General features: G+C 40.8%; 1 protein-coding gene across 1 annotated transcript; it reads right to left on the reverse strand.

The window, feature by feature from the left end:
* Positions 1–23: 23 nt before the first annotated feature.
* On the reverse strand, positions 24–18,563 carry lifra (LIF receptor subunit alpha a). The gene is made up of 18 exons (XM_083979488.1): positions 18,415–18,563; positions 10,649–10,867; positions 10,273–10,409; positions 9,520–9,673; positions 9,036–9,311; positions 8,163–8,289; positions 7,027–7,163; positions 6,752–6,894; positions 6,348–6,501; positions 5,730–5,794; positions 5,216–5,453; positions 4,828–5,013; positions 4,574–4,675; positions 4,288–4,434; positions 3,955–4,089; positions 3,744–3,837; positions 3,539–3,605; positions 24–3,374 (listed from the first exon to the last, which is right to left on the reverse strand). Exons 2-18 carry the CDS (start codon positions 10,752–10,754, stop codon positions 2,679–2,681), a joined length of 2,964 nt encoding a protein of 987 aa, XP_083835614.1. The 5' UTR covers positions 10,755–10,867; positions 18,415–18,563; the 3' UTR covers positions 24–2,678.
* Between the last annotated feature and the right edge of the window lie 1,331 nt (positions 18,564–19,894).

The raw sequence follows: 19,894 nt of genomic DNA on the forward strand, positions 1-19,894 counted from the left end.
AAGATACAGTTTAAGTGTGATGCTCTATATTTCATAGAACTCTATATAGTATATATCTGGTGTCTTCAATGCAGACATTTGTCTAAATTCTCTCAGTAAAGCTGGTTAGTCAACATTTACTTTGCATGTTGTAGTACAGGGAATATAATTTCCATTGCAAAAACAAGAAAATATTCTGTAGTGAAGAGTGAAAAGAGTGACAATTATGTACAGTTAGTTGTATAAAAACAAAGATTCAGAGAAAATAAAAAAAATTAAAAGGTGCCATTTTGTTGATCCAAATCAACATAAAAGCATGTAACACATAGCGTTCATAGGTTAGTCTCCAAAGCTCTGCTGGCAGGCTTCAAAGGAAAAGAAAAACATCTGCAGCCATGTTCAAATACTCAAAACTATATCCACCCTCTACTGCTGCCTTTAAGTCATCACTGATCCCATGCCGCCAAACTCTTTACCCAGTTTGACTGGTGCAAGGTGGAGCTTTTAACAAATTCTTTAAAACCACCTCATCACATCAGTCAAGTTAAAATTGAGATCAGTGTTACAAGATAGAGAGAAGGAGGGGATACATTTTTCTCAGTAGTCAAAGAGGACTGCCTGCCTGTTATGAGTTCATCAGTGAAGCCATCTATTATATGTAGTTAATCTAAGTAATCATTCATGTCACAGTAGTTTTACTTAAAGCTTGTTGGCTGGAGGCACAGAGGAACAATATACCACAAGCTGCCACATAGGCAAGCCAGGGGCCTAAATGAAAAATACCATGAAACACGCATCCTGGTCGCCACTTCATTAGAATGTCAAAGGATATTATTTGCATAATGATGCTTCTGAGAATCCAAGCCGATGGTGCATCCTTAACACCCACACGGTACCCATGAGTGGAGAGCTAATGGAGTATGTGAAGTGTGCTTGGGCAATTAGTGCCCTGTGTTTGACACCGTTATAGAGATGCCAAAAGTGCTGTCCAGCGAACCAATATCCCACAAGGTCATTTCATCACAATTTTGTCCATAAAAGCCAAATTGCAGCATTTCCCGATATATGATTTCCCCTTGGTCCCTTTCTCCAATCACAAATTTTGCATGGTGGCTTCAGGAAGCGTTTTCAATGAAAAGATAAAGTCACATTTGAAAAACATGAAATAAAATGTAGTGTAGATTTAAAAACAAACAAAATAAAATGTTATCAAGCACAGCAAATCAGCAATCTGTCTGGACTTGAAAAATAAAGCAACCAAAAAGAATGAATTTGCCAAATCCACACAAATATACTGAGAGGGCTGACAGTAACATAATGACAATAATAGAGTAACCATAGTTTAGAAATTACAGCACTGACTGAAATGATAAGAAACAGCCATCTTCTTCAACATTACACTCAGTGCCAGTGGAACCTGTATTCCCAGTACAGTGATCAGTCCTGAACTGCAATACTGTAAATATTCTTTTGCATTATACATGACATTTAAGAGTAAGGCAGTGTGTGTGAAACATGATTTTAACACGGTGATTACCCATCCATCATTCTCATAATATTTTCAATATCATTTATAATCACCTGCAGGGTAATTCACCACACAAAACAACATCAAAAAAAGACACTGGCCTGACAATGAAATGCATTAATGTCTTAATAAGAACAAAAAAAAGACAACAACAAAAAGACACACAAAAAAACAATGACAAAGGAAAAGAACTCTACCGGTTTAGAAAGACAAAACAATAACACTCAAAAGAAACAATATAGTGTATTCATTAAATTACATCAGTTTGTATTCGTGTTCTAGCTTATATCAGTGTATCCTCTGGGCAAATCGCCCACATAGTTCCAGACCATAACAGAAAGCACCCCTCATTTATCTGTGTAAAATAATGGCTGTTCTCATTCACAAGTGAATCATTCAATTAACATTTCACTGTTCATGCCAGCTTTTTTTTTTTTTTTTACAGCAATGCCGTCTTTCCTTTTCAGAAGCCCATCAGCTATCACGAAGCAGCCAAGATTACCCCAAACAGCAGACCAGCACGAGACGTGGATACTGGCCAGCGAGATCTTCAGTCTACTTAGCTACCATCCGTTCTTCTGTAGTGTTCTGTCACAAAATGTCCTTTCATTTTCACTCCATCACTGGGATCAAAACCTTCTCGCTTTCAGTTTACTTCTGTCGTGTAGTAAAGTTCACATCATAAAACATAAAATCACTTGGGATGCAAGCTAAAAACGGGATATACTCAACTGAAACATAGAATATGCCATTGCTAAATGCCCATTGTTGGGAGTCACAGAAAAGGCAGTGAGAGGATTTACTGTAACAGCCACCAGTTTGCCAGGGGGTGCAATAAATATGGTGGACAAGAGGTCTGAGGAAATATTTTTGACGACATCTGTTGTTGGATAGAAATGTTCATAAATATATGGATTTTGATTCAGGATATTTGCATAAATGAAATGATCTATATATGCATTTCTGTGGGTTTGGAATTCACACCTTATATATCATCATTAACCTGCTGTCAAAGTGCAAATGTGGGGATGTAGTGCTACATCAGTGGGGACATTTACCTCGACCATATGGGCTAAGCTGCTTTGATGCCTGACACAGTAACAGTGATGAATCTGAAAGTTTTATGACAACAGCCCCCGGCTTGGCGGCTAGTAGTGACACAGAGATGACATCATGGTTTTGTGGATGACAGCAGATTGGTGAACCAGGTAGCTGCTGATGATGACAGCTGCCGTCTCTCCTCTGCATGTTCCTCTCCTTCGGGGAGGAGAAACTGAGTGGAGGCGATAGATGTGGGTGACCCAAGCGAGGGTGCCAAGCCTCCGCTTTCCCCAGCCTCCACCGGGGAGTCCAAATGCCAGGAGCTTTGGGGTTTGTAGCCCCCAGAACTGGCACCTTGAGGCTCGGGGAAAGGCTCGGGTGAAACTAGGCCCATGTCATCGCTTGGGGCACTACGCTGCATCTGGGGCCTGTAGCCTCCTCCTCCACCTCCACAGCTGGCAGACTGATCGATGTGGGCTTGGTGGCCATCAGAGGAGCTCTGTGGATCCAGCTGGAAGACCAACGAAGACCCTGAAGTTTGGATGCCTGTGTAAGTCACATCGGTGCGTGCTGAATCCAAAGAGGAAGCAGAAGACATAGAGGAATCTGGGAAGCGCGGCCTTATCGGCCGGTCATCTACTACTTGGTTGTAGTAGCGCAATGATGTCGGCTCATCTGTGTCAACTGGCTCGTCTCCAATTCCCTCCCCTTCTTCGTCCTCATCTTCTTCAGGAATGACGACAAGGGCTTCTTTACTCGAGTCCCACTCAGGCTTCTCTACAATGTGGATGATGCTGTGGGAAGATGGCTTCACATCCAACGGCCCCTGTAACACACAGAGAAACTTAAATATGTCAGTTTAAAGGGTAGCAAATACACAGAAGGGTGATCAAAACACAATAACAGGAAGTTTGTAAAAGAAAGAAAGATTTTACACTTAGCTAAATCAGTTGTGTGTGAGTGTAATATGGAATTAGGCTGATACTTTACCGTTGTTCTGGACCAATCACCAGGCAGCTTGGGCTCAGGTATGTCTGGATAAAATGCCTTTTTCACCCTGATGGCAAAGTAGAATGTACATTTAAACATACATTACCATTAAAATCCTCCTAGTAGCTCAACACAAACAGATGTTGCTTTATGTGTACTTGTGCCATTATTTATGAAATGCATAAAGACACACAGGGAATCTCACCATTTCCTTTTCTTGTAGCAAACAAAGGTGACAATGACCAGGAACAAGGCTGTGACCCCCAAAGATATCAAGATTTCCATTATTAACCATCCACCTGTCAGGACATGATAAAAAAAAGGGTTATTGTTTTTTTGTCACCTCAAAATATCCGTAATAGTAATAATTGTAGTACAAGTACCAATGTCATCAACACAACTAAACATTCACGTACTGTACTCCAGAGTTATGGAGGTGGTGGCTCCTGTGTCCTCGCCTGCTGAGGTGTAGGCCTTGACAGTAAATTTATGGTTGCCTTCAGTGAATCCCTTCACTGTGTAGCTCCTGATCCCTGGCTCTGGCAGATTGGCTATTTAAAGAACAGGGTGAAAAACGAAGGGAGAGAGACACAGGAAGGAGAAGAGAGGCAGGAAAATGGAAAGAAGCAGAATTGGGAGCAACAAGGAGGAAAAATTAGCAGGATACAAATTACACTTCATAGGACACATCTTGATTGTTGTAATATAAATTTTGCTTTTTTCCTCACTCTCTCTGCTAAAACATTTACCGAGGAGTTTGAGCTCCGAGCCAGTGCTGTTGTAAATGTTGTAGCCTAGGACATAGCCTCTCATCTTGGCCGGCGGGATATCTTCCCAGGTGAGGATAATATCAGAGTCCTGCTGACGGATTTGCAGGGGGACAATGATGGAGGGGACTGTGGGGAAAAAGAGGAGAGGGAAGTATAACAGAGGGAATGAGAAGAAGGGGGCAGAAATGAAAATGCATTGGTTCAATGCCTGAAGTCATTGCCTTTTCTAAAAGTCTCAGATTTCCACATGCAGTGAAATCCTTACCCAGCTCCTGCGTGTATCCCTGCCAGCGCTGCCGCAGCACTGGAGCCTCTAAGGAGCAGCTGTAGACGGAGAAGTTGTACCTCACGCCTGGCTGGAAGTTGGCTGATGGCAAAGAAAGAGATGGTGATGTATTTTACAGTATAACTTCACATCTGTCGACCAGGTCTACTGCCAGAGATGGAAGAGGCCGTACTGACAATATACGTAGAGATTATCATTTTCACAGACTTCAGGAGACTTGAGGGATGGCTTACCTGACTCAACAGTGAAATTAGTGTTTCCAGCAGCCAACTTGATCCACTCCACAGGACAGTGCTGCGCGCAGAAGGCATCGTACCATTCGACCACATAACCACAGGTGGTGTTGGCATCGCTTTGCCAGGACAGAGGGAAACCTCCGTTCACATATTCTACCTTGGACACAGCAAGAGGCTCCACATCTGGGAAGAAGAAAATATGGATACAGAGTGTAATAGCTGCAAGTTTTTATGTTCTCCTATTCTAACAACTGCTTCAGTCTTTCAATATAGATAGATAGATAGATAGATAGATAGATAGATAGATAGATAGATAGATAGATAGATAGATAGATAGATAGATAGATAGATAGATAGATAGATAGATAGATAGATAGATAGATACCTGGCAAATGTAGAGGTATAACCACACTCGCAGGCTGAGATAACCCTTCAGCGTTCTTTGCCATGACTGTTGCTATAACTCTGCTGTCACTGTTGAAGGTGGTGATCTGTGTGAGGCTGACTGGTGCAGCAGTAGTATCGGCTGAAAAGATTTCTGTGTGCTGCACTTTGTCTTCAGGGCTCCAGAGGGTGACTTCATAACCTGTGATCTGACCGTGGCTCTGCCTTCGTGTCAGAGGCTACAATCAAATTGCATGAAAAGGGGAAAGGCAGGAGACAAAATTAAATCACCTTTTATTTCTAATTCCAGGTCTTCATGACATATTTAACATTCATTGTCAAGATGGATGAACAGAGTAACTTGAGAAAGAGTCACAAGGGATAAAGACTCAAATAGAAGAACCCTGACAAACTTTCATAATCTGATTCTGGAGTATTTGAACACTCTGCTTTCCACAGTAAAAATGGCAAACTGTCTGAAACAATTCAATTCAAGGACATGAAACAAAAATTACCTTCCAGACGACCTGACCAGTGTTATCGCTGTTTATCCACCTCCACACATCAGGAGCATCTGGAACTGAAAGAAGACAGAAATGTATTTGATCAAGGTGCTGTCTCGTGTTGAAAATACACAGTAATACAGATACGACAACTACCACAAAAAAGGAAATCTTTTGAACTTGAATGTCCATTACAGATCTCAGCACAAGGTCACTTTACTAACTTACTTACCCTGGAAACAATCATCTGTTATCATGGGACCAACATTCATGAAAGCAGAAATGCAGCTGAATCTTTAGTTGTTTGTTTTTTCTTTAAGGATTTTTTCTCTTGTGATGTATATGAATATATCAGTTAAAGTCAGTAAATATGGATGAGGCTTTAATTGACAAAATGGCTTAACATTAATAAAATATCTAGTTTTTCTGTGGCTTTAACATTTTAGAAGCAAGGAAAATCTAATTATAGTTATATATCATACTCTTTAGAAATTATTTTTCAAGATTAAGTCAGTATGTAGCAACATTAGTCACCTGCTAAGTCAGTGAATGATAATTATAGTTATAGTATGCCTGCCCTGATTAACTGTTATTTTGACTAAAATAAGAGAAAAAAACTGAATCCCTTACTGTAGGTTTTGGTTTTGAAGGTAAATGGTTCGCTCCAGTTTCCCCACTTCCAGAAATTCTGCTGGGCACCGCAGCGGATTCGCACACTGTAATCCTCATCAGGGTGAAGGTCTGATAACACCACTGACTTCAAACCCACACCTGAGAACGTATGCTGGACACACACATGAGACTCCATTATTGCATAGTACACTGACAGGCATGTGCAAAGTCATTAGTATGTCGTTATAGAGATATCGTGGAAACATGGGAGAGAGATTTTCTTGCTGTCAAATCATATGCAAACAAACTGAAACATTTTAAGTTGTCGTCAAAACAGACAGTGCAAACAAATACAAGCAAATCAAGTGGTCATCCCACACAACACACCCATACACAGCTTGGCACACAATCAGACAACTCACATTTGTTTTGGATCCATGACAGGTGAGCTCCACCTGGCAAACAAGAGCCAGGGAGGAGTAGCTATCATACTTCCACTGCCACTGCACAACGGCATTCCAGGCGTTGGCAACAGAGCTGAGGGCGGCAGGTGCAACTGGGCGCACTGAGGAGAGACAGAGAAACAACTGAGACAACTGAGGGGGGAAAAAACTGAACATTTTGGGTGAATTTCCTGTCTAGGTTTATAAAAAAAAAAGGTCAAATGACTTTGATGAGGCAAGGGAAATACACCAACCTCTGTGGCTGAGTTCAGCAGAGTCGGTGAGGATGTGCTGTCCAAGAGGATTCACGGCTACCAGCGTCCAGTTACCCTCCCACTGGGCCGCACTACACTCTCTCCGCTTCTGCTGCGGGTTCTTCTGTGCACAATTCCTAAAAAAGAAAATATAGGCCAAACAAATAAAAATTAAGGGCATGTTCACTGAAAACCGGAAAATCGAAACATCTGAATTCTATTTAAAATAAAAGATAATCATTTTAGACACTTATCTACCCTACAGATAAAAACACAGCCCATACACATTCATAATGTAACAGCATCTATGGCCGGCCTTCAGGCAATTCCTGTAAAAGGTCTGGCCACTAGCCAGTCCACTATCAATCCACACGGAAGCAGCAAGTAGTCACTCAGACTAAGTGCTTTATTTTTCTTGTCGTTCTCTGTCTTGTTAGGTTTTTTGTTTTTTCAGGGCAGAAAAACACATTTTTGGGAAAGGCCAGCGAGAACAATCATTAATAATGCAGTGATATTTTCTCAGAAAGAAAGTGACATTGTACCACACCCTGGAACATCCAGGAACGGCTAAGAATCTGGCCAAAACAATCAAATTTAAAAGAAAAAAAAAACCATCTCTCCATCACTGCCACCTCAGTCCCTGACCAGTATGACTCTCCACAAAGAATTTCCAAAGTATTGTGTCTTTTCTTTTTCCTGTTTTATAGAGTCTGGGATGTGAGTCAGATACAGATTGCGTTGTTGTATGATTAAATAGGCAACAGACTGTCATTCAGGGTGTCCACAATTGTTTAGATGCTGGGGGGGACTACAGGCTGGTGTCCACTACATAATCATTCCAAGACAGCTCGGGACAGTGGACCTGGATTTTTATTCACTGTTGAGAAACCAGCCTCCAAATCAGAGATGTGTTGAACAAGGGCCCTATTCACCACATTTTAGAAGTTGTAGCCTTCTTTTTGTGAAAGAACGAGTGTGTACAGCTCTGAAACCAAACCCCCGAGCCCTGCGGTCCCTGACATAGTATCAAGTTTCAGATCGGGTGACAGCCATTTTGCTGCATCCGTGTGTAAGCTGTGGGGAGGGTTAAGCCATTTTCATTGATTGTGTTCGTACAGTAAGTGTGACTGTGCTACCTCTCGTTCAGCGTGTAGTTTGTTTTTCGTCTTCCGTAGAGGTGTGTGTCTCGACCTTCATTCCACTGGCATACAGCTGAGGTCAAGTCATGAGTTTCGCACACAAAATCACTGAGCAGTGGTGGATCTGGGGATGGAGACACCAAGAAGAGACTCATTTAGTTGCTTCATAATATACATATATAGATTAAGATTAAATACATTTGAGTAATTACCAAGACGAGCTCTGGAATAATCACTGTAATAACCCATCAACATTTTACACAATTTTCTCTTGCATTGTCCCTTTTCTGCTGTTGGAGGGTAAACACATCAAATAAACATATGAACAATGAACAAGTTTGTAGCCTGAACCAAGGGGATCAATAATCTACAATACACAATGTCCTTACTGCACAAAGTCTGCTCTCAATGGAGACACAAAGTCAACCCAGTTTTCCCAGTAATTTTTAAAAGTATCTGTTTTCAGTCTAGCTGAGAAAGTCAGCTTCTCCATTCTATAAATATTAAGCATTACCTCTACCCAGTCCTCCATTCTTGGTGCATCTGTTTTTAGCCATTTTCTGGTGATGGCTTTTTTAGCTGCCATCAACATTATTCGAAATATGTGTTTTTCTCCTGACTTTGTAATCTCCTGGTTCTTTTTTTCCCAAATATAAAACTTCAAATGTAAGTTTTCAGATTTTTTTTTCCATACTCTTCTTTAACTCCTGCCAATAAGGTATAATACAGGGGCATCCCCAAAGGTTATGAAAATGATTGGCCTTATTTTTCCCACACAGTCTCCAACATCTTGTGTCTCGAGAGTGAATCTCTGTTTCATAGATAAAACAGGCATTCACACACACTTCACTTCTTCAAGTTTCATCTTACATCCAACAAACACCACCGTTCCACCGCTCAGCTCCTGGAAGACCACACGACACACGACATTGGTTCCCGAGCTGCCCGACGGTCCCTGATTCACTGCCGTGGTCGCGTAGCTCCGTCTGCTCAGTCGTGTTGTGTCCATGACCGTGCTGCTGTACTTGATCTTGTCAAAGACGCTCCCCTCTTTCACAATGCAACAGAAGGTGGTGTTGGCCCCCACAGGTACAATTCTGTCCACGGGGTACATCTGGGATTTCTCATTGCTGGGGAGATCATTTCCTGAAAAGAAGGAGTGCGAGAGAGAGAAAGAAGCTGAGAATTAAAAGGGAGAAAATAATCTGAAACAAAAAAGGGATGAACTCCCCCAGAATTGATAAATGTATTATATTAATGCCAAATTGACAGGCAAAGCTGCATTTCTATTTCTATTTCTATTCAATGTTATCCTATAACATAGATATAGAGATGTTATTATTGTCCCTCTAACCTGGAAGTATCTCAGTTTTGCTCCATTCACTTGCCGTCTGCCCATCTCTTGAGCGGACCATGATGGACAGTGAGGTACACTCCAGAGGTTCAACTGAGGTCCAGTTCCACTGGTGCAGCCCACTCGCCTGATTCACTGCCACAGACACCGTTTCCTACACGTAACAGTAACAGCACACAGAGAAAACTGTAAGTGGGACAAACCAGAACACATGAACCTGGTAGGTGATGACAGGTAACCAGAAACTCATCTGGATCATTCTGCCATTGCATCTGCATAAAGTCAAACAAACTCTTATAGCAAAATGGGCTGAAGAGGCAAATAACGTATGAAAATAAAACATCAATATATTATTATCATTATTATAATAATAATAATAATAATAATAATAATAAAAATAATAACAATAAATAAACAAACAAACGTTTATGTCAGCTGATAAATGACACATTTTGTGCTCCCTCTATGAAGTCAGCCATACACCTTAACAGTAGGACTGGCCAACCCCTCCTTCATGATCTACTGGCAAGGTCACACAATCTGTTGCTGTGAATTAATGTAAAAGGGCAGGGCTTTCTAATGTTATTTCTGTCACTCAAGCTGCAATTCCACTTTCACTTACAATGCGTGTTGTAATGGCAGTGATGCTTGGCATGTTTTCACACGTCAACTCGAATGTAATCAAGCTGTAACAAAAGTTGAATGATAATAAAAGCAAGAGAACAAGTTCAACGGCGGAAGAAATGCTCTTACGTAGAAGACAGTTTCATTGAGTTCAGTTCTTAGAATCATGACGTCAAACGCTGTGGCCGCTCCTCCCAGCCATGATATGGACAGTTGCTGTGTATATCTGTTAGCTGACAGGCTCACCCGTTGGGGTACACTGAGGACTGGAAAAGAAAGATCAGAGCAAGTCTCAGAGATATAAATAGCAAAGTATACATACATACATCAATGCAAGTCTAATTTATCCCCAAAGAACAAAAGTGCAACCCTTTCCATATGCACTGCTATACTAAATCAATGTCCATCACTTTCAGCATCACGTGTATTGAGTTTTGCAGAACAATGATTTATGGATTATTGAAGTTAAGGGTGGAACATTTCCTTAATGTAGTTCGGTTCTTACCATCTTTAGCGTGAGTGTGTGCTGCCGAGAGACTCAGGAGAACGCAGACGAGCCAGACGGGGCGACAGTTCGGCCTTGAGTTGGGATTGATGCTTAAGCGAGGCATGGTGATCGACACGCCGCGCCACTGTCTGCGGGTACAAAGGCGGTGTTCCTCTCCACTACAGTAACACGATGCTGGACATCCCGAAACAAGGCAAGACTCAGGAAGAGGGCACCCTGTGGAGAAAGATGGCAGAGGAGAAGGGGTTAGAAAATGATGATTGTTGACTGAATGCAACAGAGATATGTCAGATACACATAAACAGATTTGTCAGCTAACCCGGTCTTGTTTAAATAGAACTCTGGACGCCAAAACACTGGGCTGCTTCATACTGTGAAGGTTGGGGGGGGGGGGCAGCTGTTGGGAAACTGTGAAGTTGGTGTCACGCAAACATAACACACTTACCCAGTGAGTGCTCTGGTATGCACAGTAATTTCATAAAATGTCCCGAGAGATTCGGCTTGTTTGCTCTTATCACCAGGTGCTGCAGTCTGTTGTGCCCTTTTGAGTTTCTCTGCTCCCTATCCGCCGTCCTCGCACTCCAAAGTTCAAGGTAAAACGCCAAATCGTACATCAACACAAGAAAACACATCTCTCCAGCTGCTGCTTTTGGTTGAGACATGCAAACACACAGGTCAGAGAGTGCTGTTTATAAGCAATGAAGCTTGCCCATGTTTATCCAGTTCATCTTTGCCCTTCTCAGCCTGTGCCGTTTTTTGTTGTTGTTTTTTTTTAATGCTGAATGCTTGGTTTTGCTGCTTAACTACTGTGAATGCATCCATCTACAAGTGTAGTGTATTGTAGCCAGATGGAGATCAGGTAGACAGAGACAGTAAAAGCTAGAGACAAAGACGACAGAGCGCTGCTGATCCAGCAGGATTAATCCATTCATGACGCCATATGTCCGGCATTTGGAATCGCCTCTTTGTTCAACATGTGCAAAACAAACAAAGGTGCATTACGGTACTTATATTTACCTTTACTTTCAGGATCATTTCAATCGGATACACTTGGCTAAAAAGTGAACAGAGTCCTCCAAAGGTTTCCACAGAAATACTGCATATCCTGTCCTACAGCAACCTCTCTCCAAATAAAACAATCAGAATCACAGGAGCGTTTGTTTGCTCTGCAAGCTTGTTTGACCCTCAGACACAAACACACGACTCATAGGCGTCTAGAACCAATAAAAACACACCTGAAGAAACATGAACGAACTATTTTTTCCACAGAGGTTTATTTTCCCCACCTGTTTGTCTAAAGTGAAAGTTGAGTCATACACCTCCTTCCTGCACAGCTTCAGATAAAGATTTAGTTGGAGATCTGCATCACTTCAACCACGTCTGTATTGTCACATTTTGTGATCTTCCCATGAAGGCAACCAAATCAATGTTATGGAATAAATAGGTGATAGGAAACATTCCTGCTCACTGAAGCTTTGACAGACAGAAGGTCTGGCCAACTCCTCCTTCATCATCAACTGGTACTGTAGGTCTTTACGACTTTCCCAGTAAATCTGGGAGATAATAGAAAAACCGGTCCAGAGATATGTGCACCGAGTACATGCCGCCTTTTTGCCATGTGAAAACAAAATCTGTAATTGCTGTGAAAGAATGTAAAAGGGTGAGGCTTTCTATTATTATTTATTTCACTCAAGCTGCAATTCAACCTTCGACTACTCTGCCGGTTGCAATGGCAGTGACACTGTCCGTGTTTTTACTCATCCACTCCATGGGCAGACAAAACAGCATGAGGTAAATGCAGAGACTGCTTGCCGAAAAACTGCCCCCAACGGGGACACACATCGGCAGTTTTGCATGAATTTACCTCGAAAACAACTCTGTCTCGTATGTTACGTTATTATCTCATAGCGTGGTGAATGTGCAGGTCACAACTTGTCCACCAGAGCGTTTTGGAGTTGTTGGATTGCGTATTTGATGAGTTTGATGAGGGAAACCAAGAAATCCCATTAGCCTCCATAGCATAGCTCTGAGCAGCTCGCGGCTCTGCTTCGCCGTTCTAAAAATAGCTTGCACTGACAATTAAAGGTAACGAACCTACTGCTATGACTATAGCGATTACAGCAATGGGCCAATTGCCAAAATGTTGAACTGTTCCTTTAAACATGAGGACAAAATCAGTGCACCTGATTGCAGCAGGAACATATGTTGCATATGTTGCAATCATTCCCGTACAAGCTTTAGCCAGAATGTACCGTACTTGCATGTGCACGTTTGTGTACTCTGTGTGTGTGTGTAAATGTCACAGGGACGCTGCAGTGCAGATTGTCTGGTTTCTTTTGACTCATGCTGGGACAGGCCTTACATTACTTGGTACCTTGACAAAACAATCTTCACAAGTGCCGCCCGTCCCGTCGCTGCAACAACTCAGGATAAACATAAAACACGCAGGAAGGCACAATCGTACAAGCAAAGCCTGTTTTGGATAACTGAAGAAAACGCCTCTAACCCAAAGCTGAAACAACAAGAACAACAATGGATGATACACTGGAGGCTGTCAGACAGTGCAGTGTTACCCTAATGTAATGGGTTAATTCATTCAAACCATCATTGTCTGCTAGTAGATGGATCAGAGATGGATTTGAAAAAGAAAAACGTGGATAGATACCCATCTTTGCAAATAGTTGCCCTTTCAGCTGAAAACCAACAACATCTAAAAATATTCAAATTCATGAAAAATGCATGTAAATCCAAATCTGTATCAAATTTTTATGTGTTCCTCCTTGACCCAGTTTGGTGCAGATCGGTTCAGCGTTTTTTGCATAATACTGCCTACATAAAAACGGACGTAGGTGAAAACACAGCCTCCATCCTGGAAACGATAACAACAGCGTGACAATAAAACAAAGGCCTTCTCTCCATCATGACGATCACTGGTAGATAACATTTTCATTTCATGGTGTTAAGAGCAAAGCCAGCTGTTACAAGCATCAGAGCCTTGTAGCCCATAATAGCACGGGACACAAGGCTACACAAACAAATACACACTGGAGAAGAGAAAGCTTGCACTACACGGGAACTGAGGACAGCAGCACATTTTTTCCCTTGGTGCTTATCTAAGAGTCCCTCCCTAAAGTTTCATTTCAAGTCAAGTTATTTTCAGTTTTTATCTGGTCTTCGGTGAAAGGCAGAATGCAATTACAGGAATAAAATCCAGCAAAAAACAAGAAGATACTGAAAATATAAATCTGACGGTCAGATGATTCAAAATATTACAAGGTGCTTTTTGTAAACATTGGTGCAGAAAGACAGGTAGTAGAAACAAGTCAACAGTTTCTTAGTAAGAAATAGCTTGGTTTAGTCTGGTGGAGTCTAGAGTCATCTGCGTTGATAATCAGTGCGCGCAATTTGGTTCCTCTGGGTGGTTCTGCAGCAGATGCAGTGAGGGAGGAGGAATGTGAAATCCTGGATGTGCTTTCATTTTTGACTCTTGAAGCGGTTTCACATACGGTTTGAGAAAGAGCTCCTGTTCAAAAATGTAGCCTACATGGGTGAACCCTGAGGTCACATATCCAGCTGTTAGTTTCTGCATGCACAATCATGGCCTCTACTGTGAGTTTATATGGTTGTGTAAAAACCGGAGGTGAGAATTTGTTAAATTAATATAATATAAATACTGGAGAGCCTAAAAAACACACAACAAGAAAATCTGAACACTTAACCCGCTGCTTTTACAAATCTTGTGTTACGGCCTTAAAAAACCACCACCTCCTGGTGAAATTCAGAGGCATGGTTCAACATAAATACAGCTGTGTCGGCTCAGTGCTTCACACACTTGTGTGCCTGCACCGAAATGTTTCCAAGCCTGCTGCAGTACGCCAAGTGAGGCCCCACATGAAAAGAGCTGTTACATGTTTTAGTGATCTTGGATCCTAAAGATGATTATTTTTCCAACTTCAGCACCACGCCGAAAACATTTTACAACCTCTAATATACCCTACGACCTCCAAGCCTTGAAAAAAAAAAAAGAAAAAAAACATAATGCACTGATGGGAAGCGGGAAAAACAGCTGCAGATTCTGGGAAATCTCACCAAGAAACTGATAGCTACAAATGCACACCAACACACAAATCAATACCTCTTAGCTGCATGGCTCTGGTCCTTGTCCTTACAGGCGAAACAAATATGACCACAAACTACAGAAACCACAAGGATCTTGTTGTTACTTAAAAACCCAAACCTCATCTGTATTCCAGCCAATGTCTTATTTTAAGAAGAAAAGAAAACTGACTCACCTAAAACCAGTGTCATGATTTGGAGTTTGGCTCCTCTCTCAACACTGGACTTTGCCACCGTTGTGTTTGACCATTCATTTGTGAAAGACGGCCCTTTTGGAGTGAACCACCCATGGAAAATGTCCAGGTGTAGTCACACAGAAAATATACTGTGCAGGACTGACCACCCTGCTGTGATACAGTCATTTCTCGGAAACTGAGGTCAGGCTAAAAGACCTAATTTGTCCCTCGCTATTTCCTTATTATCTGGGATCGTAAAATCTAAATCTACCTCAGTCAATATGTGGCATGTCCCCGTTTCCCCGTGTGCTAATTTGGGGATTTATACAATTACTGGAATATACAACACTATGTGTATTTACTCTGATAAGTGTGTATGTATGTTGACCGGGCCAGTTCACACCACATAATAACCATTTCGTGTTGAGGCCAATGGGATGTTTTCATTGGTTTTGTATGAGAAGCTGTAGCCACCAAAGGTTTAATATTTACATTTGATGATTGATGCATAAATAGTGACAAAAAACAGCTGTTTGCCGATATACTATTTCAATATTAGTTTCAGTCTGAAAAAAAAAAAACATCCTTAAGTATTAAGTGAAATGTTATCCCTGTAGGAGCCAAAACCTGGACAAATATAAGAATGAATTGGAGCCAAAACCAAAATTACACCCAAGTACTTAGATGGAAAAACCTGTTCATGCACTACAGTGACATCACTATCTAAACATCTCTTTTGGATGAAATATTTTATATGGGTGCTGTCATGTTTTTTCCAAGAAGTAGTAGATATGTTCTCTGACTTTCTATCTTTATCAATCTGTATGATACGCCTCCATCGACCTAATGCACCTTCACACGTCTTAAAACAAAGATCAAAACCTTTGATATAAATGTCTCAAATAAAAGTGTGTGGGATGGCAGCTGAGACCAAATCCAGGGAAAAGTTGTGTCTGTTCTCAGCCTACACACAGCAACGCTGTCATTACGTTGTCATAAGATGACCACCAGGACCAAAGGAATAAACACACAGTGGCTCTAGTGTACTATATAAGTGTGGTGGTATTTTGAAACATGAGCTAAAGTTGCAGCTAATTATGTTTGACCTTTGAATGGAAGACCGGATGCTACTGAGAGAATACGTTTTTAAAAAAGGAGAGTGTTAACGGATGAGTGTGCCTGTGTGAAATGTCGGTGTGCTGACCTCAGTGGAGAAGGGACATTCAGTCCTGTGAGTGTGTGGCTTTTGGACATCAACCAAACAGCATTTCCTTCCTTCCCTTTCCCCTTGTAACCCATTATGAATGTAAATGTAAAATCTAAGAAGCAACAGGAAGTGAGTAAAAAAAGAAGTCCCTTTAAAAATGCAATTTGCTCAATTTGCTCTTAGATAAAACACACACTGACAGTTAACAGCATAGTAATCCAATCCGTGCAGGAATATACAAACTAGTCTTATCTCTCTTTTTGGCACAAAAAAACATCAGTTACTGGTAACAGAAAACGTACAAACAGTGGTGCTACTGTCGGTCCAGGTACGATGAATAGAAAGGCTCTACCATGAAAGAGGAGCGTTAAAAGTATTAATGCTAAAATCAATCTGTTATCTGCTGCATGCAAACACATGTAAATATAAACACAATGGAAAAACAGTCGTTGTTTGCAGGTGCAGACACAGTAACACCTGTGAATGAATGATGATTGATCTCCTTTCAACTTTCTGCATTTCCACTTTTTTTATGTGTTAGGCTACCGTTCGGAAATTGTCTCATGATAAAACGTTATCTTCACTATACTACACTTGATCTTAGCCAAAAGGCAGAGAAGTAATATAAAATGTTATCTTTAATATTCACTCACACCTGTTTCCCTACTAATCAGGTACAGTAATCAGTTACCATAGTTACCCAGTTCTCTATTTCACCATAAAAGCCTTTTTTCTCCATGAAGGGCTGTAAACTTTGGAACAACTATTGTTGTCTCTTTGCTGACATCTCTTCATTTTTGTCTTGTTTGTTTCTGTATTGTTTTTGTTATCACATTCAATGCATTTCAGCACAGTATTTTATTTTAATCGCATAGCGTATTGTGGTTTTAAGATAATGAAACCTGACTAATGCCACTGTACATGAAAAGCCCCCATTAACTGTCATCATGTTCATGCTCTGTTAATTTGCACGGACTCTGTTAAATAAATAAATATGGTTAGGATTAGGGTTCAAAGATAAAACTACAGAGAGGAAAAATAACTCTACTGTAAAAAAAATAAAAAAATAAATAAATAAAAAACATTATAGGCTATTTGTTTCACTTTCAGATTCTCACAGTTTTATACTGAAAGAAGCAAGGTCCTAGGATAAACTCTGAGAAAGTCCCTTTGCAACACTGGTATTTAACTAATTAAACAGAATCAACAAGACCCGAGTCAAATCAAAATGAAAAGATTTTGGACTTTTTGGGTCAAACTCAAATTAAATTGGGAGATTGGTGCCTGTGGTCTAGTAATTATTATTATTATTATTATTATTATTATTATTATTATTATTATATAAAAGATTACAGAAAAATAACAAACTGTGGATCAGTTCTGCAGCATACTGGCAGGGAATTGAAAATATTAAGAAATCATGATAAAAGATACTTAATCTAACACAAAACATTATCACACCTGCAAAATAAATTTATGTGTGAATAAATGTGTAATAATGTGCAGTACCGTTGTATTATAAATGAATCATTATGGTGCTACAGAGGTGTAACGTTAGGGGAAAAAACATAAAAAATAATAATATATCTATATATTTTTAAATCACATCAACACAGTTTCTGTATTTTTTCAGGAAAACACGAAAACTCTCACAAGTCAAAATGATAAAATGGCTAGATTATTTGTTACTTTCTGTATAGATGTGACCCTCCTCAGTCTGCGGACAAAACAGCCATGATGACGAAATACACATGACAATATTGTACATCCCAAACTGGGGGTCCCCACACTAAACAAAAATGACACCAATATAAAAAAAAATTGCCTCATCTGATTTACAACTGTGACTGTAAATATTAATGTGTAATAGCTGTTGTTTATATTCCACTTCAGCCGCCATCCAGGACAGCACCGTCGCAGGACGTTTTTCTTTTAACATTAGCATTAGCAACAGGGCAGCATGATGGGCACCGTAACATTAAGTTTTACTGTTAACAACAACATAATAATCCAGACATATAACTATCATTCTTACAGCACCTTACCAAGGCAGACTGTGTAGTAAATACTGATAAACAGGGCTGACATTTTAGGTTCATTCATGTTAAATTCACCAACAGGACAGCACCCCATCACCATCACACACAGTGTAAGAAACACACAGGCCACTAATGTTTTGGGGGAAACCACTGTTAGCTACAGGAGCTATCCACGCACTATAATCAAACGGTTATTTTTGAGTTCGCAAATCACGACAAAATTACCTTTAACGTAGATATAAATGCTTCTCGGCGTTGTTCCGGCTCTGTATCCAGTAATTCAGTTTCTTTAAAAATAAAAACAAAACCCGTAAACAATTATTTTTGACAGCTCGCTGTCGAAATCTCCGCGGTCCCGTCTCCGCGCAGTGTAGCTAGCCTATGTATGCCCAGTGAATCCAGTGTGGGATTACTGGAATGGGTGCTCCTGGCGTTTGATTGACAGTCGCACTGACCAATAAGATTCGACTATTCCCGATGGAGAGGGCGTATCCCATGGTGGTGGGCGAGGGCGTTCTCATGATGCGTTCAAGTCACGCAGCGCGTACCGGAAGATACGGGTCACGACCGTGGTCAGCACACCGTCCGCACTTGTTTCGGGACTCTTTCTGGATTCCAGTCACGAGAGGAACATGAAAGCAAACACAGTGTTAGATAAGTCTGTGATTATTTAACAATGGTTTAGGTTAAACTTTTCATTACCGTAAAATATTACACAACCACAATTTGGGAGGCTTTACGACGGGACCCAAATGCACCTCTGAAAGTACATGCTGACCACAGTCTATGATGCTGACCCGTTATTGTTCTAGATTTATTAGCCATATCAAATTGCACAACAACAAAACACATAGGGCTTATTTAAAATGCTGCACAAGTTTCAGACAGTCATGACTCATATAAATTTAAGTAAGACACTGTGGTAAACTGTGCCTTATTTTGAGCTCAACCCAAAAATGAATAAATCAAAGCTGTATTTAGACACACAATAAATTGTGAAGGTCTTAAACAAAGATGGATCAACTTTGACACAATGCCTGTCTTCTTCAAACTAGAGCAGAGGTCTTTAACAGGGAGTCCATGACCCCTAGGGGGTCCGTGCAGGGGTCTTTAACAGGGAGTCCGTGACCCCTAAGGGGTCCGCGCAGGGGGTCGTGGAATTTTTGGTTGATTAGACAATGTTTTGGGCTATATATTTTAGTTTCCACATTTATGTTTCAAATAGAAATGTCAATTTGCTTGTCTGCATGATTATCATGCAGTTGACAGACATTGTTGATATTGGCATTGGTAATTATCAGTGAATTAGGTCTGTTTATGAATGGCAGCGGGACAGCCCCACTGTACCTTGTACACGATTAGAAAATAAAACACGACTGTATGAACCTGTGTATTATTTGAATAGCTTAGTATTGAATGCACAATAACAAGCTACATTTATACATGGTACTGGGAACAGTTTAACATAATACACCATTTTTCAATATGATAGGGGTCCCTGCTCCATCTCTTTGTCAGTTTGGGGGTCCTTGGCCTGAAAAACATTGAAGACACTGGTTAGAGGGCTCAATTTTGGCATTTATTGCACTGGATGCTGAGTGGCCACCAAGGCAAAGTGGGCCAGTGCCCAGTCTACCAGGGCTGCCCAAAAGCCCTATGTTTGGCACTCATTATTACATTTTTGTTGAGTAGTTTTATCAGAATA

Source organism: Trachurus trachurus, assembly GCF_905171665.1.
Source record: "Trachurus trachurus genome assembly, chromosome: 9".
In the NCBI taxonomy this organism is placed as follows: Eukaryota; Metazoa; Chordata; class Actinopteri; order Carangiformes; family Carangidae; genus Trachurus; species Trachurus trachurus.